Raw genomic sequence first — 24,275 nt, 5'->3', positions numbered from 1 at the left:
TGTTCCTAGAGAAAGGAGAAGAGATATTTTGTTTTTATACTCAGAAATATATTCTGGATCCATCCTAAAAGCCCCAAAAGAGATAAACAACAGGTTTTCCTTCAACTTTCTGTTTTGAGTCTCAAAAGACCGTGAACTCTGTGAACTGAAAGTAAATAATAATGGGTCAAGAGGATCATTCTGTGAGGGGCTGGTGTTTGCCACTAAAAATAGACTACATTGTCATTTGAAGCCAGGAAGTGAGAAGTGTTCATTTTTCTTGCCTCTTTCCGATCGTTTTAGTTCAATGAATAACTCTATACCTTTCTCTAGCAGGCTGAATTGTGGGACTTTCATGAGTCTTATGTGTTTCTTTCATGCATTTTGCCAGAATACTGTGCTTAAATGGTGCAGGGCCAGTAGAGAGCTCCAGAAATGAGAACTCACTGAATTGGTAAATGACAGCAAGAGAAGTTAGGACAGATACCAGTGTGTCCACAGGTGACTCTTGGTGCTCTTTGGCATCTGTGTAATAATGTGACATGAACTGTGGTGGGCGGACATCTCTAGTCTGCTGTGCAGGAGAAGGAAGCTTGATTGTAGAAAGTCCTCAGTGGTACCAAAAGAACGTGATAAGACTCTGGCTTGGTTGGCCATAGACAGAGTTCAGGGTTTTTTGTTGTTGTTGTTGTTATAGGGAGAAAGCTGCTGAATTTATAGGAAAAATAATGTGTGCTTATACAATACTATCAGTAAAATAGTGCCTGACTCCTTTACATTTTTCTTTAAAACGCACTATAAACTCCACATTCCAGTCCTTTTCTCAAACACTCTGAATGTGGTCACTAAGAAACTTTGTGACACAATTGGCTTCAGCTATCCAGTTGGTCAAATTAGATTTTACCTCTTCTGCCTTCCTCAATGTTTGTAAACTGCCTCACGAACATGACTACATCATAAAACATTTAACTTTCTGAAGAGGTCAAAAGAATTGAGGATAAATACATATCCCCTTCAAAACAGTTTTCACAGTGCTTATTTCCAAGATAGTTAAGATCAAATACCATGTACAAACACTAGAATTAGCAGTGCAAATGTGACTATAATAGTTCTCCACATAAATGGGCAACAAAATAAAATGAGCAGCATAAATTTTAACCTGGTCACTAGAATAAAGCAAAATGGTATGTGAGAATGTACTCCCTGTCCCTCCTTACTGGTGACCTAGAAAAATTCCTGATAGTTGCCGTAGTGGGTAAGATCCACTGCTAATACCATGTGGTCTCCATGTTAGGACTACCCAAAGTGTAAGACTCCATCAAAAGAATTTGTGAGAAGTATCAGGTGGTACTCAGAACCTTAGCCTTCTAGCAGAGATGAGTTTCGCTGTGGGTAAATGATCATTAAAAACATCCATGAAGTAATTCAGAAAATTGTACCACCAAATGGCACCCTTCTCAAGTTGCACACACAAAACCTCCAGGGTTACATGGACTCCAGTACCCAGAACACATGCCTGGCTGCACACCCCTCTCCTGCCTGAGACACCATTTGTTTCCTGGCCTGACATTAATGAGTCATTCAGAAAGTCATTCTTTTATGATTTATAGAATACATACTCAGTAATGTAGTAGGTGCCTAGCCAAAATTTCTGCCTTCAGGGAGCTTATAAATTAATAGAGGAGGCTGTTGGTAGGGGATGAATGAATCTTCAACAATAGTCTGTCATTAGGGTAAAACTATTCTACACTAATGCCACTCTAAATCCACTAAGGATAAAACTGCAGAATCTCTAAAGAAATAACAGTGCTAAGAAAGCAACAAGTCTCTCTGTATTATTCATGACAGCCATTCCCTAGTAGCTACATCATTTAACTAGTAAGAAATAGCCAGTAATAGGATGTCAGATGGTAACACTAGCATTGTGAATCAGAAGAATAAAAAAATCAGGATCCACAGGAGCCATACAACCAAAAAATAAATGCCAGGGGCCTTAAATGAAATGTTTCTAGGGTTACTGCTCTTCTTAAATTACACTGGGATTTCTCCTTTGCAGCTGATCAACATTGCAATTCAACACCGCTATTCCTAAATGTATGAGATGATCTTGTGGTTTCAAAAATGGAGGAGTTCCTCTGGGTTCCTAGAAAAGAACATCCCATATGGTAAAAATGAATAGAGTGGATAGAGGCCAAGCATCATCTGACATACATTCTTGTGTGTATTCCAAATACTCACTTATATCTGGGTACAGATTACCCAAGTAGGCCCTCGCACCTTCTTTTCAATAAAAGGTGATATGCTGAGGAACTTTGGCAGGCTTTTGCATTATGGCCTTTAAAATGTTTTTGGCATTTTAAAAGTATGGCTTGCATGTGTTTTAAATTTTCAGGATAAATATTTTTAATCCATAGTTTCACTACCAAAAACAGCCAATCTTGTATTAGTGAATATTTTTATATATTTTTTTTAACTTTTCATTATAGAAATTTGCAAACATAGAAAAGTAGATAGAATAGTACGTATAACGAAACCCAAGGTAACCTCTCCAGCTTTAACAAATATTAAGTCCTAGCCAATCTTGTTTTATCTGTATCTTTATCATATCCCTCTGTTTCCTGGTTCTTTCCAAGAATGATTTTTCAAAACAAATCCCAGATATCACATTATTTAATTTGTATAGAGTTGAGTATGTGTTTAGGAAATCACTAAAAGAATTGTTTAGAATAGAAATAATAAATGGTATTCAGCACCTTAGCCATGTAGTGAAATTAAAAATAATTTTGTAATATCATTAAATGTTTAACCAACAGTTATATTTTAAATTATTGTTTATTTTATTTTATTTTATTTTTTTGAGATGGAGTTTAGCTCTTGTTGCCCAGGCTGGAGTGCAATGGTGTGATCTCAGCTCATTGCAACCTCCGTCTCCCAGGTTCAGGCAATTCTCCTGCCTCAGCCTCCCACGTAGCTGGGATTAGAGGCATGCGCCACCACGCCCAGCTAATTTTGTATTTTTAGTAGAGATGGAGTTTCACCACGTTGGTCAGGCTGGTCTCGAACTCCTGACCTCAGGTGATCCACCCACCTCGGCCTCCCAAAGTATTGGAATTATAGGCGTGAGCCACCATGCCTGGCCAATTTTTATTTTTAATTGTGATATACACATAAAAAACTTTACCTTCTTAACCATTTTAAGTATACAGTTCAGTAGTTTTAAGTACATTCACGTTGTTGTGAAACCAATCTCCAAAAGTTTTTTATCTCTCAAAATTGAAAGTCTAAACTCATTAAACAACTCCCCATTCTCCCCTCCCCCCAATTCCTGGCAACATCTATTCTTCTTTCTGTCTCTGTGTATTGGAGGTACCCTCATATAAGTGGAATCATATAGTACTTTACTTTTTGTGACTGGCTGATTTCACTCAGCACAAGGTCCTCAAGGTTCATCCATGTTATAACAAGTAAGAATTTCCTCCCTTTTTAAGATTAAATAATATTCCATTGTATGTATATGCCACATTTTATTTATATATCTATCAATGGACATTTCAGTTGCTTCCACCTATGACTGTTTTAAATAATGCTGCTATGAATATGAGTATGCAAAATGTCTTCCCTGCTTTTAGTATTTTGGGGGTATATTACCAGAAGGGGAATTGCAGGATCATATAGTAATTACATACTTAATTTTTTGAGAACTGCTGTACTGTTTATCTTAGCACTATAGCATTTTATGTTCCCACCAGCTGTGCACAGGGATTCCAATTTCTCCACATCCTCATCAACATTTATTATTTTCTGTTTTTTGTTTTCTGATAGTAGCCATTCTAATGGCTGTGAGATAATAACTCAGAGTGGTTTGGGTTCACATTTCCGTCATGTATAATGATGATGAGCATATTTCATGTGCTTTTTGACCATTTGTATAACTTCTTTAGAGATGATCCTTTTCCCGTTTTTTAAATCAGGATTTTTTTTTATTATCGAGTCATAGCAAGTCTTTACATATTCTGGATATTGACCCCTTATTAAATATATGATTTTCAATTATTTTCTCCCATTCTGTAGGCTGCCTTTTCACTGTTGTTTCCTTTGATTATATAAATTTTTCATTTTGATGTTTTGAATTTTTTTTTTGGTTATTGCCTTTGCTTTTGGTGTCAGTCCAATTGAGAAATCCAATGTCATGAAGCTTTTCCCATAAAATTTTATATTTTAGGTCTTTCATTTAGATTTTTGATCTATTTTGAGTTAATTTTTGCATATGGTGTAAGGTAAGGATTTACCTTGAATTTTTGCATGTGGATATCCAGTTTCCCCAGCATCGTTTGTTGAAAAGACTATCATTTCCTCATTGAATGGTCTTGGCACCCTTATTGAAAATCATCTGATCATACATATGAGGGTTTATTTCTGGTCTCTCTGTATTCCATTGGTCCGTACATCTGTATTTTTGCCAGAACCACATTGTTTTGATTACTGTGTCTTTGTAATAAGTTTTGAAATTGGCAAGTGTAACACTTCCAAGTTTGTTATTTTTAAAAATTGTTTTGGATCTTCAAGGTCCCTTGAGATTTCATATAAATTTCAAAATGGAATTTTCTGTTTCTGCAAAAAAAAAAATACTATTGGGGATTATGATAGGGATGGCATTAGATCTGTAAATCACTTTGGATAGTATTGACATCTTAACACTACATCTTTCATCCATGAACATGGGATGTCTTTCCATTTATTTGTATCTTCTTTAATGTTTTTAGCAATAATTTTAAAAAAATTTTCAGTGTACAAGTGTTTTCCCTCCTTAGTTTATTCCTAAGTATTTGATTCCTTTCATTTCTGCTATTGTAAATGGAATCATTTTCTTAATTTCTTTCCTGGCTTAGTCGTTGCTGGTGTATAGAAACACAACTGATTTTTGTGTGTTGTTTTTTCATCCTGCAACTATGCTGAATGTATTCATTAGTTCTAATGGACTGTGTATGTGTGTGTGTGGTTGGTCTTTGGGGCTTTCTACATACAAAATTATGTCATTGTAAACAGATATCATTTTACTTCTTCTTTTACAACTTTGACGCCTTTTATTTGTTATTCTTGCCTAATACTTCTGGCTAGAACTTCTATGTTTTGTTACATAGAAGTGGCAAAAAGCAGGCTTGTCGTCTTGTTCCTGATCTTAGAGGAAAGACTTTCAGACATTTACCATTGAGTATGATGTTGATTGTGGGCTTTTCATATATGAGCTTTATTTTATTGGGTAGTTTCCTTTTCTTTCTAGTTCATAAAGTGTTTTTCTCCAGTAGTTTTGTTTATTTACTTTACAGTTTATTATATGTCTCCTAAGTGTCTTTAATCTATAGATTCTCACTCAATCCCTTTTTTTAAACCTTGTGTATTTCTGTTGAAGTAACCAGATTGTCTGTCCTATAGAGTTCCTGGGAGTCTGGGTTTTCTTAACAGCAGCCCTATTGTATTATTTAACGTGTTTCTTTGTCCTCTGTATTTCCTACAATCTGATAGCTAGATCTATAGGAGCTTGCTTAGTTAGATTCAGTTTCCTTTTTTTTTTTTTTTTTTTCGGTAAAGACTTTATAGATGAGATATATCCTTCTTGAGCGTCTAGTTGTTGTTTTTAAAACTTCAGTATTCCAATTGGAGAAGCTCCTTCAGCAGGCCATTACAGAATATTTTTACTTATGCTGTACATTCTTTCATCTTAGCTCTAAGGAGGTTGACTAAGAAGAAGAAAATTCAAGAGTTTGGAAGTTTTATAAACCATAGATCCTTAATTGAGCTGAATCAAATATATGTAGACTTGCTGACAGAAAAAAAAGACTGACAGTTCCTGTTGCAGATAATTAGCTCAGGGCTATTTTTGCTGAGGCGAAGTTTTGAGATGAAACTAAACCACTTGCTGAATTTTGATATTTTTTCAAGTATCTCCTCTTCTTGAATAGCTCTAAAATACTATTGCATATTTTTGATTAAGGCTTCTTGGTTACCTTTAGTGGACAATAGGTGTCCTGAGTGACTCATGCTGAGTCACATGGCAGGTACCACATTCCTTTGTTATCTTTTCAATAGTGTGGTGAAGTTCAATCTACCAGCCTAGTTTCAAGTCAGAGAACTAACTGATAAGATCAGTGAACTAACATGATTAGTCTATAGGTATGCTTGGTGGCTAACTTTAAAGGCAGATTCCAGCTATCCTACTTGAGGCTTAAGTCTCGCCTTAGACATTTGCTCTACAGGTAGTTTCTTTGTCTCAGTGTAAGAATAAATATTTATTAGAGATTTATATACATTCTAACATGCTAATTTTGACTGGGATGTAATCAACTATTTAAAGAAATAATGCTATACTCACATCAGAGAGCCAAGGAATAGACTACCTTTGTCCTATAATCAGTTTGATGATACAACCAAAGTGTCTGTTTGTGGGAGAAGGATCCTTTTTATTTTTTAAATAATCCCCCCAAATTTTAAACTCTTTATCTTCTTCCTGGAGTGGGCACAGTCCAAATCACATGCACTTTACCCTGAGCAAACAGAATACCAGATGCTTGATACAGATACTCCAGAACTGATACTGGAAGACTCTACTTCTCTTTATTATTATGGTAGCTAATATTTTATGTTAATTTGATATTCTTAAAGTGCTTTCACAAATTTATCCTTCGACTCGATCACAGACAAAAACTTTCTAAAATATTATGTGATTCCTGAAATGCTAGAGTATTGGATCGTTTTATGATCACTGAAAAATTTCAGGGACTTTACATTGAAGGCATATTAAATTTGCACTCTACGTCAAGAATTCCTGTTTATAACCATGTATTACTGGCATACATTTGTTGATAAACTTGGTCAGGGTCAAGATGTTGCCAAGACCTATTCCCCCCAGTCATTTGTTAATTGATTGGATTTGAACTAAGCTTAAGTACCTGTTCACAAATTGTCACCATTTAATGATTAAATGGTATAAGCAGAAAGGTATATGTGACTAACTTAAAGCAATCACATGACATGGCTATGCAAGTAACTGATTTTTTTGAAGAACATTTCTAGGTGTCAGTTGAACCAGTGCATTGCTCAGATCCCATCTGAATGATTCTACTTTCCCCTTAGTTCCTAGACCTTCAGAGTATAGTACACCTTACCAGAGTTGGGTCATCTTTCCCAATGATAAGAACCAGCTCTGTACTATGAAGCTTGGTTGACATCTTTTGGAAGAACCAGTGGCAGCCCCTTCTGGGAGTGGTCATGTTGTATTGTCTAGTTTAACTTCCACCCAAATTAGCTTTACTGATGACTGAGCTCTTAAAAATATGATCACCTCAAAAATAATTGGTATGAGGAATCGTATGAACATTCTATTGAAAGTGCCTTGAGTAGTAAGTATGGTGAAAGTCTAGTTTGAATGTATGATTCCTTTAACTAGTGCTGCAGAGATTGAGTATATTAGTCCGTTTTGCATTGTTGTAAAGGAATACCTTTACTTTTTAGTAGGCACAATACATACAGCACTTCAGAAATTTGAATTTACTGATTCTCACATACACAGATGAAGGCATTGTTGGAAGCAAATGACTTAGCCTTGCAGAAGCAACAATGCCTTCATCTGGTGTGTGTGAGAATCTTGGTAAATTCAAAACTCTGAAGTACTATATGTATTGTGCCTACTAAAAAGTGCATTTTTAATGATACTTGAAGTTTATCACATGCCCTAGCTCATTGATGAAACAAAGCAGGGCCCCAAGAGGAAATATCCTAGTCCTCTGATGATCTAGTACCCATATGCATTTCTATACCCCTTTCTTTTATTTACTTCAAACCCAATTACAGATTTTCAGCATTTGAATTCAAAGTTGACAGAGATTAATCTCTCTAGAGACTGTGTATTTAATGGCATTTCAGTATTTCTGTGCACTGCTTTTGTCCAGAATTTTTTCCTTTTTAACATTTTAATCAAGATCGAGTGTGATAGCTGTGATGAGGATTAAAAAAAATCAATAAACAGTTCAAGGAACAACAGTGGACCAGGGTTGATGCTGGTGATTTGGGTATATGATGAAAATTTTAGTCTCCATGAGCAGTTCTGTGTTGTAGAAAAAAAGAGAAAGAGACCTTGAGGCAATAGAATAATTAAAGACTACTTGACAGAGGATGAAGGCAAAACAATTGTTTTATTCCTGGTTCTACAGACACTCAGCCAATTACATCATAATTTACTTTTTCTACATAATGTTACTTTGAATTAGTAGGCATAATTTGCCTTTGATGTACTGAAAACAGCCATGGGTAGCCTAGGATGACAACAAGTTCCTTCACTTCACTTTAGTGACTTTAACTAGACATTTGCAACTTAATATCATATCCAAATAATTTAGGAACAGGGTTAGATTTCATTCCTGTGTGTGGGCGTGAAGTTAGATGTTGTGTATTGAGTTTCATTTGGGTGAAGAACAACTTAAGGTTTCCACTAGAAGAATTTCCTGTACATAAGAACTATAGTAAATGTACAATTTCTTCATTAAACAAGAAAATTGATCAAACAGTTAAGTGTATTTTTTTCTTTTGAGCCTCTTCACTGTACTATTCAATTTTTACCAGAGAAATAAATTTCAGGGCACATAAGAAAGTATTTTACAAAATGATATAATACATACCACTACTGAGTTTACAAAATAAATGTTATGCTGACCTTATGCTAATATTATCCACTTTGTTAAATAGAAAAGTAAGGCTACCTATGCAGCTATTCTAAGAATGGGCTCTTCCATAATCAGGTAAATAGCATTTACTAGTGAACATGTTTAATGTTTAATACTGTATTATGTAGATGGAATGAGATTTTCAGATTCAAGTGCCCTTTTTTTTTTCCCTAGGCTAGATAATTAGGAATTTTTTTTTTCACTGACAACACTAACAGCTAATGAAAGGTAAAATTTAGTATTTTCTTCTTTTCTTCACTGGAATTATTTGAAATATTCTCTATTTATTGCTTTTCATTCATTTATTCCTCCACCAAATTTTGGGAAACCTTTTATGACATGCATTGTATTGGGTACCAAGGATATAGAGATAAGTATATAGGGATAGGAAAAACCAAGGAGTCATAGCCTAAAGCTTAAAATGTTGTTTAAAGGCTGTAAAGAGAGAAAAATCTAATTGAACAAAACATTCTACGCGAAATAGAAACAAAGCCTCCCATTATGTTTTTTCAGAGGATTGATACCCTCTTTTTGATTCTGCAAATAAGAGTTTCATACTAAAACTAAAAAGAAAGAAAATCATAACTCTGAATCTAAAAAACGGAAGGAGGAAGATACAGGGATAAACCTCTGGTCTGCCGAGACAAGAACACATAGAGCTGTGGTACCAGCAACCGGGGAGCCCAGCCAACAAGAATCAGGGAGGTGGAGCTGCAGAACTGGGAAAGACGCCCGGCGGGGAGCACTGCCAGCAGGGATGGAGATGTGAGTGTACAGGCTCATCTGAGACCACGGTCTATGAACCTGTGTGGACAGATCCTTTGCCCCAGTTTAGGCCTCTGCCTAGTTGTGTTTTGAGGAAAGGATTTCATGATCAAGACAACAGTTTGAAAAATCAGAAACAGCCCACCTTGTATATATAAGCAAAAGTTAGACATGTACAGGTCTTTTGCACTCATTAAAGCATTTGGATATTTTTTGAAAGAGATGAGAGGCTGGAATGAGGGTAGCAACAACCTAGAAATAGACCCCAGTGAAGGAGACCATACCAAATATCCACAAAAGACACAAGCTAAGGGAGAAAAAAAAAAAAAAAAAAAAAAAAACAAGAAAGCAAAGAACAATGGCAATGACAATAAGGGAGGCTGGAATTCCGGGTCCAATAACAGGATGTTGAAATTGATTCAATGTGGAGCTAAAAAGAGGTGACTAGGAAAATGCCAAGGTCTGGGTTGGTATGCCATTCCACTAAAGAATGAATACAGTAGGTTTCCAGAGGAAGTGTGATGAATCCAACTTGCCACACATTGAGTTTCAGGTGCTTTATGGGACATCTAAGTAGAAATGACCAATAAGTAATTGATATATGAGCCTCCAGTTGAGATCTAAGATCTGACAGAGAGGAGTGGGTGGTGGTTGAAGCCATCAGTGTGCTTGAGTCCACAAGGTGATCTGAATAGAATGAGAGATGGAAGGATAAGAATAAAGTTCTAGGAACCAACGTCATTGATATGGTTTGGCTGTGTCCCCACCCAAATCTAATTTTGAATTGTAGCTCCCATAATTCCCATGTGTCATGGGAGGGACCCAGTGGGAGATAATTGAATCATGGGGATGATTACCTCCATGCTGTTCTCATGACAGTGAGTTCTCACAAGATCTAATGGTGTTGTAAGGGGCTTTTCCCTGCATTTACTCTGCACTTCTCCTTGCTGCCACCATTTAAAGAAGGATGTGTTTGCTTCCCCTTCTGCCATGATTGTAGGTTTCCTGAGGCCTCCCCAGCCATGCTGAACTGTGAGTTACTTAAACCTCCTTTCTTTATAAATGACCCAATCTTGGGTATGTCTTTATTAGCAGCATGAATGGACTGATACAGACATTTAACAAGCAGATGATGTATACATAGATTCTAGGAAAATGCCCATAAAAGATTGCTGTCATAGAGGAGAAATGTCAAGAAGAGAGTAAACAGCAGTGGCACATGCCACAGAAGGGCCATGCTTTGAAAAGAATGAGAACATTTGGCAATGAGATTGACTTAAAATGAGATGTTACTTTGAAGTGGAGGCTAAGCTCTAAATAATTTTTTGAAAGTGATATAACAAAAAATGGTGCTTTGGAAGAAGCCCTTTAAGAACTGCAGCTCTGGAATTTGTTATTGCAAGAAAATTATGTATTATAAAAATAGATTAAACCAAAGACCTGGGGATTTTAACATCTCAGTTTTGGTTTAAGAACGTGTTTTTTTCCTTGTTCTTAATATGCCAAAATAAGCCATCAAGCCACGAGTTATTTATTAACTGTTCAGCGTTAGCTTTTTTCACATTTGACTTGTACTTGTATGAGATGTGTTTAGAAATTTTAACAGTGTTAACATATTAGCTATTATAATAGGAAAATAAAATCTAACCTCGATGTGAGAACTCCAGTTGCTAGAATATGTAAGCAATTCCATGAGCAGAATTATCTATCTGTCCTTCTGCTAGTTTCCTCTTGGGTAAAACACTTAGGCTGAGATGGCTTTGCACTCTGCTTGCTGGATCATCACGCACAAATCACAACCCTCTAGGAACTCAGTGCGCCTGTTTCTAAAGTCAAAGAGTAGGTGTTTTCTAGAGGTCTGCCTTTCCAACTGTAGATTGGGACAGGGCTGTGAAATGGACAGTGTCACAGTATATCCACACAGTGAACAATATCTTGCTTTGGCAAACATATTTCAGCTGTGTGTGCGTGCACATAAGAGAGATTCTTAGATCCCAATGTTAATTTTGTTTTATACTGTGCATTGTGGTTCAAAGATGTCTGAAAAACACAGCTCTCAACTAGAACCCCGTTCCTATTCTAAAATTATCTTATTCCACTTAGCTGCCAGACTGTTCTCTTGGTGTAGTAAATGTTTCAAAACAATTCTTGGAGTGGCAGGTATAAAAACTGTTGAGAAATGACAGCTAATAACAAAAGAGAATAACATTAAGAGGTAAATGAGACCAACATCTGTGTTGTATTTTACCACTAGACTGAACAAGCCTTTAAAATTTATTAGTATTCCGACTAGCAAGTCATTACTGTAATTTATGAAGAAAAGTTAAAGTATGCTATATATTAACGAACAATAGAGTAATTCTTTCAATGGTCATATAAATAAGCAACCATATCAAGGAGAAAGAATACTTTTTCAAAAGTAACAATACTATGGCACATATATTTTAGAATTGGCAATTAAATAAATGTGGTCAGACTCCATCCTTGCCACATAAAAAGATTCATTGACATGGTTATGAGACAAGTCAGGGTATTTTTATTGGCCTGAGCTAGAGGGAATAAACACCTTAGTCAGGTGTTTTGTTTTAGACACATCTGTTTGAGCTTCCCCTACAGGTTAATTCCGCTGTAGGGTCTATTTGAGTATTTGCTTTTCCCAGCATGCCTACTGATACTTAAACTCCTTGTGAGTGAACAATTTCTCATAAATCCAAGAGCAAATGAGTTAAGTTTTTCTTTACAGTAATTTGTAAACTGTATTCAATTCTTCTAAAACCTATGAAATTTCATAGATTTCAGGTGTATTAAAAAGGGACAATTTAAGAACGCTAAGGAGTATGAATCATCACACACAAAATTTGAGGGAATCGTTTTCCTTTGTCCCTCCCAGCAGAACTCTTGGACACTCAGCCTCTGCGTCTTTATTTCCTCTCTGCCTTCTTATCAGCCCTGGGGTGTTTGCTTTTCCCCTTTGCCGATCTAACCCCTGAAGTTTGGCAATACTGTGTCCTTTGTCTCCCTTCCACTGTCAGTCAGCTGGCAGAAAAGGCACAGGCAGGAGAGGAACTGAGGTGAGTGAATTACACCATCCTGCCATGTTTCACGTACTCTGTTCCTCCTCTAGGGCTGCTGGAAGGTAGAACTTGGGCCATGCTGGAGAGGTGGGGGCAGTGCTTAAGGGAATGGGAGGTACTCTAGGGATGTGGATAGTGCTGGATGGGTGTGAGTAGTGCTAAGGGGGTGAGAGGTGCTAAAGGGATGTGGGCTGTGCCAAGAGGGTGGGAGGTGCTGGAGGAATGTGGGAGGTGCTGGAGGGATGTGGGAGGCGCTGGAGGGATGCAGGTGGTACCAAGACAGTGGGAAGTACCGGAGAGATGTGAGGTGCTGAAGGGATGTGGGCAGTGCCAAGAGCGTGGAAAGTACTGGAGGGATGTGGCAGGTGCTAGAAGGGTATGGGCGGTGCCAAGAGGGTGGGAAGTGCTGGAGGAGTGTGGGAGGTGCTGGAGGGATGTGGACAGTGCTAGGGGTGGGCGGTGCTGGAGGAATAGCCAGATTGGGTTGGGTTGACCTCCAGGCTACAGCAGATAGGCCCCTGGCAGGTGCCCAGTGAGGCTCCACTCCCATCCCCCACCCTTTCCAGCTCCTGCTCTCTCCTAGGTGTACAAACATGTACAATTCCGACAAGTGAAAGACTAGATGTTTTTTATTAGTCTATGTGAGAATATTGTGTTTGCCATCTTGCTCTTGGATTTATTAGGTGAACAAACCAGGCTCGATGAGAGGATGACACCTAAGTGGGAAAGCAAAGGCAGGAGTCTAGGCCTCCTCTCCCACCACTTCTTGCCACTTCCCAAACTTATAGGCATGACAGATGTTAAAGAGTAGGGGTAACACACAGGCATGTCTCAATATTGGAAATGAAGTCAGTGTGTTCAGAAAACAAGGTAGATAGTGTACAAAGTTGACATTGGGCAGTATTGAATCATAAGAGTCTTTTCTTTGGATTGTATGTTCTTGAGTCTAAGACTCAAAGGCACATGACACACATGTCATGACACTGGCACATCTGCCCAGTGGGGCTTGCCTGAAGGCAGTTTCTCTACTTACAATCCCCCTGGTTACATGATGATGCAAGGAGATTCCATACTTATTCCAAAGGTTTGCTGTGACAATAAAATAGTATATCATAAATTATTGTTCTTTGGAAAAATTAAAAATGGCATACATACGAAAGTTGGTATTATTAATAGAATGCCAATAAACCCTTCAAAATCTCATTTTATAGCCTTGTATACTTCCTGGAAATGTTATCTTTCATCACTTAGTATACAGGATCTTCAGCCATGAATCATGTTGCTTCTTGGATTTGATAGACAGTAAATACAGGATAAAAACTCCAAATACCTGCATATCCCCCAAGTTCATCTCAATGCCAGTAGATACCATCAGGATCTGGCTTGTAGGGAGAGGCTGACTACTCGCTGCTAGTGTCCAACACTTGAAGTTTTAGATAGAAGCCACTGTGCGCTGTGGAATGTAACACTGCCCTCTGAGTATGGCACGGGCTGTTTGATACCCGGACAGTGTCATGTGAATCTTAAGATCAGCTCCCTGAGCTGGACAGTGCCTCGTGGGGTCAGAGTGGCCATCACTTCCTGCTTTGAGTATAACTTAAAATTGACAGGTTGAATAAATACAAATAATGACACAGTTATCTGGAGTAAAATTACTATCTATTATCCTTCTGAAATTAACCTATAGTGCAGGGCTGTCCAATCTTTTGGCTTCCCTGGAAGCCACACTGGAAGAAGAAGAATTGTTTGAGGCAACACATAAAATACACTAACACTAATGATAGCTGATGAGCTGAAAAGAAAAGAAAAAATCGTCACTTAAAACATAGTGTTTTAAGAAAAGTTTATGAATTTGTGTTGGGCTGCATTCAAAGCCATACTGGGCCACATGCAGGCTGCAGGTTGGGCAAGCTTGCTATAGTGTATCTATTTTCTGATATTTGTGACAGGGCACTTAGATGCTCTTAATGGATGGTGGCATAACATAAGCAGTGGTTTCTTGATTCACAGAACTTTTTGCTCCTGAAATAGACATATAAAGTTGAATTTCCTTTATTTTGTATGTCTAAGTAACCCTAGATTTTATATTTTTAAAAGGTAAATGAGTTTTTCTTTGGTATATAAAGCACCAACAACATTTGGGGGCTCTTTTTGTAAAATAAGTCCCTGAAGTTTGCCCACAGAATAAGTCATGCACACTAAAATAAGCAGCTATTGCCCAAGTCTCTCTCTGTGTCTCTTGCTTTCAGCCTCTCCCCCAGTGCCTGCTTCCTCTTAATGAGACACTCTATTTCATGTAACCTGAAGTATACATGTTCTTGACCTGTCATATTCTTCTCTTAGGATCCACCCACTTCAGTTTCCCTTGGACTGCGAATGGAAGAAATGATTTTCAACTTGGCAGACACACATTTATTTTTTAATGACTTAGAAGTAAGTTCAAATTTTTAATACATATTTTTGCATGTCTGAAAATAGGTGATTGGTTTTAAAATAATGATGGGATATTATTTTTTAAATATATAATTGGAATAGTGAGACAGAGGTTTGTTGGTTATATGGCAATGTGTTTTGCCTTCATGGGATTTCTGTTTTGCTTTACTTTGGCTGTTGATTTTCAGAGTTAGATCCTACATGACCAGTAGTAAAGATTAAAATTTGATATCAAGAATCTTAAACTTTGTTGATTATCAGAAGCTACGTATTTCTCAGTTACATAATCACCACTAAGATATGTCCAACAGAATTCATAACACTCGCATATGTTATGTCAAACTCTTATTGTATTAGGTCTGATGCTTTACTTTCTGGCTGATCCAATTGGTAGGAAAATGTTTTAGTCTGGCCCTTGCTGTTTGGGTTGCCAGGATTGCTTGTGTCACACTGCTGTTAATTTTATTGGTCCATTATGATTTCAGGGCAGACTCTTATAAGATGGCTAGCTAAACTGTTACGGGCACTGACAAACACAATGGTCTTGGTGAGCAGCATTCTTAAGAATAGAGAATATTGTTTTTCATATCTCCATTATGAGAAAACATGACTATAACTACATTTCGTTCTCTTCTTAATAGAGACAGTTGTTTATTTAAATCCCGCTGTTAAGCAAGCTTGTGGTAGGGCTGCCAACAGGCATTAATCATCAAGTAGTTGTTTTGTTAGATTTATAAATGTATGTTATTTCAGACAGGAGAAGAATCTGAAAGATTCAAATAGAACTTTTACTGATCAAAGTTAATTGGCAGCAATTGGCCTTTAAATATTTCCTGATGTTTCCCTTTTCAAAATCAAGCAAAATGCACCTTATTTAATAGATGAGCCAAAATCACTTGAAAAATGCCAGTGTGTGACAGAACTTAAATGCGGTTTGTTCAACATCTGTCCTGTATTTTGATTTCTTTTCATCTGCAATGAAACTACTCAAAGACGAATTGGCAACTTCCAGTGCAATAAAGTTATTAAATATGCTTTATTTTTTCTATTCCTTAGTGAAAAATTTATTTTACACTTAAGGGTAAAATACAAAATTTTTTTGCAATTTAAAGTGTTTTACTCAAGAAGAAATTACATGTAAGACATTACTGCTTTTTTAAGGTAGAAATATTCCCATTGAGTGACAAGTTTAGAATCGCCTTTAGAAATGCATAATTATCATACTTATTTTCAAAAGCTGTTTCTGATTGATAATTGTATTTCACTTTATGAGACAGCCCCACAAAAAATTCCACATTTTACTAGTATGTTAAAAAATGCCTTTCCTACTTTTCTATTTGTTTCTAAAGATAGAGTAGACTGATATTTTTGTCCTAGGTACAACCTTGTTACGTTTATTGATGTTAATAGGTGTTAATAGCAAACATCAAGAAGAAATTTGCAGTAATTTCCTATTGTTTTAAAACTCTGTACCTTCTTAAAAATGCCAAAACTTGGCTGGGCGCGGTGGCTCATGCCTATAATCCCAGCGCTTTGTGAGGCCGAGGTGATTGGATCCCCTGAGATTGGGAGTTCGAGACCACCCTGACCAACATGGAGACACCCCCATGTCTATTAAAAATATAAAATTAGCTGGATGTGGTGGTGCATGCCTGTAATCCCTGCTACTCGGGAGGCTGAGGCAGGAGAATCATTTGAACCCGGGAGGCAGAGGTTGTGGTGAGCCAAGATCACGCCATTGCACTCCAGCCTGGGCAACAAGAGTGAAACTCTGTCTCAAAGGAAAAAACAAAAAAAAACAGTGCCAAGACTTGGTTATACAGTGCCAATATTAGGTGGTGAAAAGTGAGATGTTAGGCAGTCATAGCTTGTTATAATATAGACCAAAAAACTTCCAAACTCAGTTTCAATGTAGTATAACCAGATTTTTCTTTATTGATATTATTTACACTGATTTTATAGAGACTGAAATACTACTCAAACAAATATATTAAAAGCTCTAGGTTTTTAGGGTATAGGAGATGCATTTTTTCTGTAAACCTAAATTTCAAAAGAAAAAGAAAAACCAGCAGTCTATGAAGTTACTGAAATATCAGATTCTATTTTTGGCATGAGGACTATTCCTTACTAGAGGTAAAATAGAAAAGAGAATGAAGGTGTAATTCAACCAAATATATAAAACAATCATGGAAAAATGTTTAAGCTTGTAGTCTTACAAAAGTTGATTTTACGTTAGGATTTTAACAGAAGTATAAATGAAAGATTCACTTACTCTGTCTTTGGAAATTGTTTATTTGCCCTAGATTTGCACAATATTTTAAAAAATAAATTGGTTTTTTACTCATTTCAATCTTTTATTTTATTTTATTTTTGAGACAGGGTCTTGCTCTGTCTTCCAGGTTGGAGTGCAGTGGCGCCATCCCAGCTCACTGCAGCCTGTGCCTCCCAGGTTCAAGCAATTCAGCCTCAGCATCCCAAGTAGCTGGGATTACAGATACATGCCACCATGCCTGGCTAATTTTTGTACTTTTAATAGAAACGGGGTTTTCTCATGTTGGCCAGGCTGGTCTCAAACTCCTGACCTCAGATGACCCACCTGCCTCGGCCACCCAAAGCACTGGGATTACAGGCATGAGCCACCACTCCCAGGCCAATCTTTTATTTTATATTTTTGAAATTCAACAAACCTGGGACTGGTTATTGCAAATATGTTTTCTTCAAAATAAAAAGTAAAATTATTTTCTGGCAGAAAAAAAGTGTAGTGGCATAATGCTCCTAAGAACACCAGAATTATCTCATCAGGGAGAAGTGATGTGGTAATGCCTGATTTCACACTCCAACCAGCAATGGATAGTGGTGGGGACATGAATATTTTAATATATTTAAGTTACATGTTTTTAGCTTTTCAAGGTCTATAACAAAAGTAATTTCAAGGAGCTTAATAGTCTCTTGGTTAGCTTGAAGTATGATGCCTGAACTCTAATTGTTGACTTTTGGTCTTATTTTCTTCTACATCTTAACTTTTGCCAGCTATCTCTTGGTATAATTTGGTTAGTTCACTCCTTGGCTTAATAAGACATTCTGACTAATGAAATACACCCCCTGTGTGAGGGGCTTTCAGTAATACTTGTCATATTATCAATCAATGTGCTTGCTTAAAATGGTTATTAGGATATGATTTAGAAGATTTAAGGTATAATTTTTGAAGTACTTTAGAAATATCTTAATGGAACTCTAAGAACTAAGTTAATCCGTTTTAGTTTCATAAGTCTTGTTTGTCGTCTCACTTAGTGACTTTTTTAATTTAAAAAAATCAATTTATATTCTGTTGACACTCCAGGAAAAAAATGGAGAAAAAAATGTTTTCTGTACCATAAAAAATGTTTGACATATGAAGGAACTTGAGTGACAAGGAGACATAATTATCTTAGGAAATAATATTTTCCCCCCCAGAGAAGCGTTTCGACTTTAGTTCCGTAGTGTACGTCTGGCTTTCCTATTTCTAAGTCTGACTAACGTCCTGCATATCATTTTACAAAAAAACTCTCCATGTGCAATATGATGATGCCTATATGGAAGTCATTTTTTATGAATGACAGTATGGAACTGGAGGTTTTTCCAGCTTCTTTAGTAAAGTATGACTCTTTCTGACTGGTTGGAGAAAGAGTTCTTTCTGTTAGCTTTTTATTGAAAGGCAACCTTCAAACAGAGTGAGGAAAGGCCTTCAGCACATGATAATATTTCAGTTTAACCTGCTGCTGGTCAGTTCTCCTGCTGGATTTTTCCACAGTTAGAAGAAAATATTTTATGAAGATGGATACAAGTCTAAATAAAAATAATGCTTTAAGTTCATGTTGAATTTTCTTTTTCTGTCTGGGGTTAAGGAATATGATTTCACTGGCTTAATGGTTGTCATCCTAACCGGTGTTGACATAGCGGCCTTTAAGAGTCAGCAGGAACCAGATCACTGGTCTCAGGTCACCCGTTACCCTTGAAGAGTGAGGATTGGGAAGAGTGGGAACCCTCCTCTCTTGTCTGTGAGATGGTGGCACATGAAGCTATTGCACATACCATGCTCACCCAGTTAGTAGCACAGCTGTTCTAAACCACCCTCTCTACTCTTTCAGTGCATTGTTCAGTTGGAGCAGACCAGGGCATTCTTTGTGTCAAGATTTACAACATGAATATTCCTGTTCTTTCTGGGCCCTTCAATATGTAGACTCCTAGCCTAGGTCTGATATTTGAACACCTATATTTGTAGCTCCTTGTTTTCATGCTTTCTATTGGAAAAAAAAAAAAAAAGACCTGGGGCAGAAAGTTCTGGTCCCACTAGAGTATGAGTTTGATGAGTCAGGGGCCAAGGAGAGGAGCTTGTGGATGGTCTTTAGGTAACAGCATCATGTAAAAGGAGAAATCTACAATGGTGTTTCTTGTAAAGCAAAGAGATTATCCCTTGGTTTAATTCAGTCTTTAAAGTTGCAATAATATTTTCTTACTTTAAAACTTAGGTTATCATCTATAAATTATTTAAATATGTCTTATTTATAAGTTTATTTTAGCTAGGAAAAAAATTCTTACTGTAAAATATCAGTTATGCCAATGTTTATGAAACTTCGATTTTAAGTAAAGCACTTGGTACTGACATACTGTTTGTGCTTCCAAAAAGTGTGGAATATTTAAACCAATTCAGAAGTCGATTTCTCAAGTTGGGAAAACATAACTCACTTAGGAAGTCCTTTATAAATAAAGAAGAAACTCTGATGCCCTATGGTCAGCTTTTGTGTGGATGCTAGAGCTCTGGGTCTCTGCTGCCAAAGGATCTCACAGGTGCTTGCAAGGAAGATGCTGTAGGTCTTTGCTGCTTCCAAACCCCTCCACAAGCCAAGAGTAGCCATATGAAAGGGTATGAGCATATGGATAATTACAGTCCAAACCTAAGTGTCCCTATATATGTGTACACACATATGGAATGCCACTTGTCATTTTCAGCCCTGTACATAGACTGGCGTACTTGGTGATTTTCTCCTGATAAGTTCAGCAAACATAAAGGACTACATTTTTTAAATCCTGGTAAACACCACTTGTAACACTCAGAATGTTGCCTTATATATGTTGGCCATTAAATGGATATGCTTTAGACCGAATTGTTATGTGTTGTCTTAGACTAGAATACCAATTTTTGTTTCCTTCTTCATAGAAGATAATAGAGTTGACTTTGCCTTCCTGTGTTTTCAGGTAGGTTGCTTGACCTTGTCCATTTCCTTAGTTGACAAGAGTAACATCAAAACCCTCAGTTTAGGGTGGGGAGGACAAAATAAGTTTTTTAAGCAACAAATGATTATTAGTCATAATAAATGTGTATTGAGTTTAGCTGCATTGTAACTGATGGCCAAAAAGAAACAATGCCCGTATTTTATTATTACTAATGAATAATTTTTGTTGCTCTTCTTATTTCTTTATCATTTCTTACAAGATTTTTATTTTATCTGAAGTTAAAAATAGAAATATAAAAGTATATTTAAAGACTTCCTTAATTCTGATGTTCATCAGAGCATTGTCTTAAAGTGTAGCTATTTAACACAGTAGAAGATAATATACTGTAAATAAATGTATACTGTGAATACTTTATATTCTACTGATAGCAAACATTGTACTTAGCAGTAAAGTAATGGAACCAAATTGTCATTATGAGTAAAAACAAGAATGCCCTCTGTCATTACTATTATTCAGCAGTATTCTAGGAATTTTGGACAGTACAATAAGACACAAGCTTTGCTTAATGAAAGAGATTCAAATTATTTTTGTAGATAATTTGATATGTAGAAGACTGAAGAAAATCAACTAGAATATTCTTAGAATTGACAATAGGCTTCAGAAAAATGAAAAAAAATACAGAATTCAAAAATCAAAGTGATTTGAAGTTTTAGTTATAAAATAGCGGTAGTTACTAAAACACAAAAACAAAAAATATCATAAAAGGAAATTTAGGAAGAAACCTTATAAGAAGTATTTTTGAGGAATATATGAATAAAGCTGTGACATCTTACTGAGAGATATAAAGGAAGATTTGAATAAATGAGATGTTCTTTCTCATTTTTGTAATATGAAAAAATTGTTCTAAGTTCTATTTGAAAGGATAAGTAGGCAAAAATACCTAGCAATTTTTGACAAAACATGGGAAATGAATGTCTGACTCAACCAATTATTAAAACGTTTTATAATTCTACAATAGTGTGAAGAATTAAGCGGCCTAATGTTGACATTGGACTAAGTATGGGAGAAGAAATAAATAGCTCAGGCACAGACCCAACTTAAAGAAAAATTTTGTTTTTAAATAAAACCAAGCAAATTAATAGTGAAGTAATAGATTATTCAGCTTATATGCTAAAATAGGTAAACAGTTAAAAGATGAAAGAATGAAACATAGGAAGAATATGTAGGTAAATCAAAAGATTAAATGAAATTCTGGCTGGGCATGGTGGCTCACGCCTGTAATCCCAGCACTTTGGGAGGCCAAGGTGGGCGGATCACGAGGTCAGGAGATCGAGACCATCCTGGCTAACAGAGTGAAACCCCCGTCTCTACTAAAAATACAAAACAAAATTGGCCGGGCGTGGTGGCGGGCTCTTGTAGTCCCAGCCACTCGGGAAGCTGAGGCAGGAGAATGACGTGAACCCGGGAGCCGGAGCTTGCAGTGAGCCGAGATCGTGCCACTGCACTCCAGCTTGGGTAGACAAGGCGAGACTCCGTCTCAAAATCAATCAGTCAATCAATCAAAATCTTTGGATGGCCATTTGGAAATAAGTTATTGAGATCCTGTAAAAGGTTAATACCATTTGTACCAATTATACATCTAGGACTTTTTACTAATCAGAGATAAAGGCAATAAACATTTCTAACTTAGGAAATTCATCATGTTTTGTTTCTTCATCTGGCTGTTAGTTATACTCATGCATTTAGTTTATAGAAATTCATTGAGCTGTAATATTTGTTTAATAAAAAGTTAATTTTAAAAAACTAATATTTGAGGAATATATACACATATTGTTGGCTCACAATTCTATTATAAAATGTATGCCCTATGTATAATATATTCACTACTAGTTTCTCTAGCACAGGACCTGGCCCATAACAGGATCCAGTAAATATATATGGAATAAATAATAGAAATATATGTTGACTGTCTTATGGAAATATAAATTCTAGAAGTATAGCATTGATTGTTTGTGGAATTTGGGGGTTTATTTTTTATTTATTTATACTTTTCTGTATGTCCCAAATTCTGTAAAGCATATACTTATTTCTTCGGTAGTCAGAGACAAACAAATACTATTTTTAAAAGCTACAGATAATATTAAAGACAAAACTGAGCAAAACATAATGAATCAAAGAACTAAGATTATTGCAATTCATTCAGAAATACATAAAGAAATAGCTCAACAGAAGAAATGAGCAAAAACCACCAACAGATAGTTCACAAGAGAAAGGCATTCAAATTATCAAGCTACAGATGAAAAATGTTGGATTTCACTTGTAGTAATCAATCAGGGCAGATCACGAGGTCAGGAGTTAAGAGACCAGCCTGGCCATCATGGTGAGACCCCTTCTCTACTAAAAATACAAAAATTAGTTGGGCATGGTGGCGTGCACCTGTAATCCCCAGCTACTTGGGAGGCTGAGGCAGGAGAATCCCTTGAACCCGGGAGGCAGAGGTTGCAGTGAGCCGAGATCATGCCACTGCACTCCAGACAGACAGTGACAGGGTGAAACTCCATCTCAAAAAAAAAGAAAAGAAATGTCAAGTCAGACAGCCTCTTGAGCATCAAATTGGCAAAGGTTTAAAATAAATAATATGTTCTACAATGCAGTAAGATGAAAACTTGTGTACATTGCTGTTAAGGATATAAATGGATACAAGTTTTCAGAAAAGCAGTTTCATGATATGTATTCAGAACTCTGATGTGCTGATCCTTTTACTCAAAATTCCACTTTTAGCATCATTTCTAAGAAAATAGAATTACAGACAGATAATTAAGATAATAGCAATAAGCATTTGTCAAACACTTGCCCTATATCTTTTACATACATTATTCCATTTAATAGCATGATATTTCTACTATACTAACACTATTAATGTCTTAATTTTATGGAGAAGCCAGGTGAAGCTTAGGATAGGTCAAACAAAACTTGTCTAAGGTCACACAACTAGAGTGGCAGTTTCTAGCTCAGGTCTGACACTTTCCAGAAATCCACTCAACCCCACAATATACCCACCACCCATGGTGTTTTTTACCACTACAATAGAGAAATATTTTAAATATCCAGTAACAGATTAAAAATGAAATAAATTACAATACATCCTTATAAAAATTGTTTTAAGACAGTTTATTGTATATAGGGAAGGTATTCATGGTCGATTTCAAGTTTTAAAAATTAGCTCTAAGATACAGTCGAGCCTATTCAACATGTCATACCTCTTCAGCATGTATGGCATATTTAAAAAGTGTAAAATTCGGCCAGGTGCTGTGGCTCATGCCTTTATCTCAGCACTTAGGGAGGCTTGGGCAGGCAGATCACTTGAGATCAGGAGTTTGAAACCAGTCTGGCCAACACAGTGAAACCCCATCTCTACTAAAAATACAAAAATTAGCTGGGCATGGTGGCGTGCACCTATAATCCCAGGTACTCGGGAGGCTGAGGCTGGAGAATCAAACCCAGAAGGTGGAGGTTGCAGTGAGCCAAGATTGTGCCACTGCGCTTCAGCCTGAGTGACAGAGACGATTTCAAAAAAATAAATTACAATAAAATAAAAAGTGTAAAATTTGTATTCAACATGTATGGCATATTAAAGAAAAACTGGAAGGGAATACATTTTTTAAAAGCCACTGCGATATAATTTCAAGTTTAAAAGTGATCAGTCTACAAAATGAATGATAGTATGTAATCCGGATTTAATGTCTATGACATATTAAAGGTCATATTTACAAGTTGCCAGTGGTTATTTCTGGGTGATGGTGCTATAAATGCCGTATCTCTGTGATGTTTCAGAACCGAGATGCTATAGCATCCAGTAGTCTCTTTATACTTTGTCATTTCTTTCCGTCATTCAATATTCAATACCTATTTATTGAATAACTATTAAGTACCTAGGCACAGTTCTAAATACTGGGGATACAGCAATGACTTTATTAAGGACATTCTCCTTACGGAATTAGTACTGTGGAAGAGAAGTACAAAATAAACAGTATGTAAATAAAATACTTTCAGGCAGAGGTAAGTGCTATGAAGCAAATCAAGCAGTACTGAC

At 36.5% G+C, this 24,275-nt stretch overlaps 1 protein-coding gene across 8 annotated transcripts in view; it reads left to right on the top strand.

The window, feature by feature from the left end:
* The window catches only part of EYA1 (EYA transcriptional coactivator and phosphatase 1), a 335,219-nt gene that overhangs the window by 272,348 nt on the left and 38,596 nt on the right, over nt 1–24,275 (top strand). For 7 of the 8 annotated variants that reach the window (XM_025393819.1, XM_025393828.1, XM_025393822.1 and 4 more), the window contains one exon: nt 14,879–14,968. The exons of the other annotated variant lie outside the window; for it this stretch is intronic. In XM_025393819.1, coding sequence (XP_025249604.1) covers nt 14,879–14,968 — 90 coding nt within the window. The remainder of the gene's footprint in view (nt 1–14,878; nt 14,969–24,275) is intronic. 8 annotated transcript variants of the gene reach the window in all.

The sequence above is a fragment of the Theropithecus gelada genome, chromosome 8 (assembly GCF_003255815.1).
Source record: "Theropithecus gelada isolate Dixy chromosome 8, Tgel_1.0, whole genome shotgun sequence".
Lineage (NCBI taxonomy): Eukaryota > Metazoa > Chordata > Mammalia > Primates > Cercopithecidae > Theropithecus > Theropithecus gelada.
Note: the sequence above shows the minus strand (reverse complement) of the source record. Positions and strands in the feature narration are given on the sequence as shown.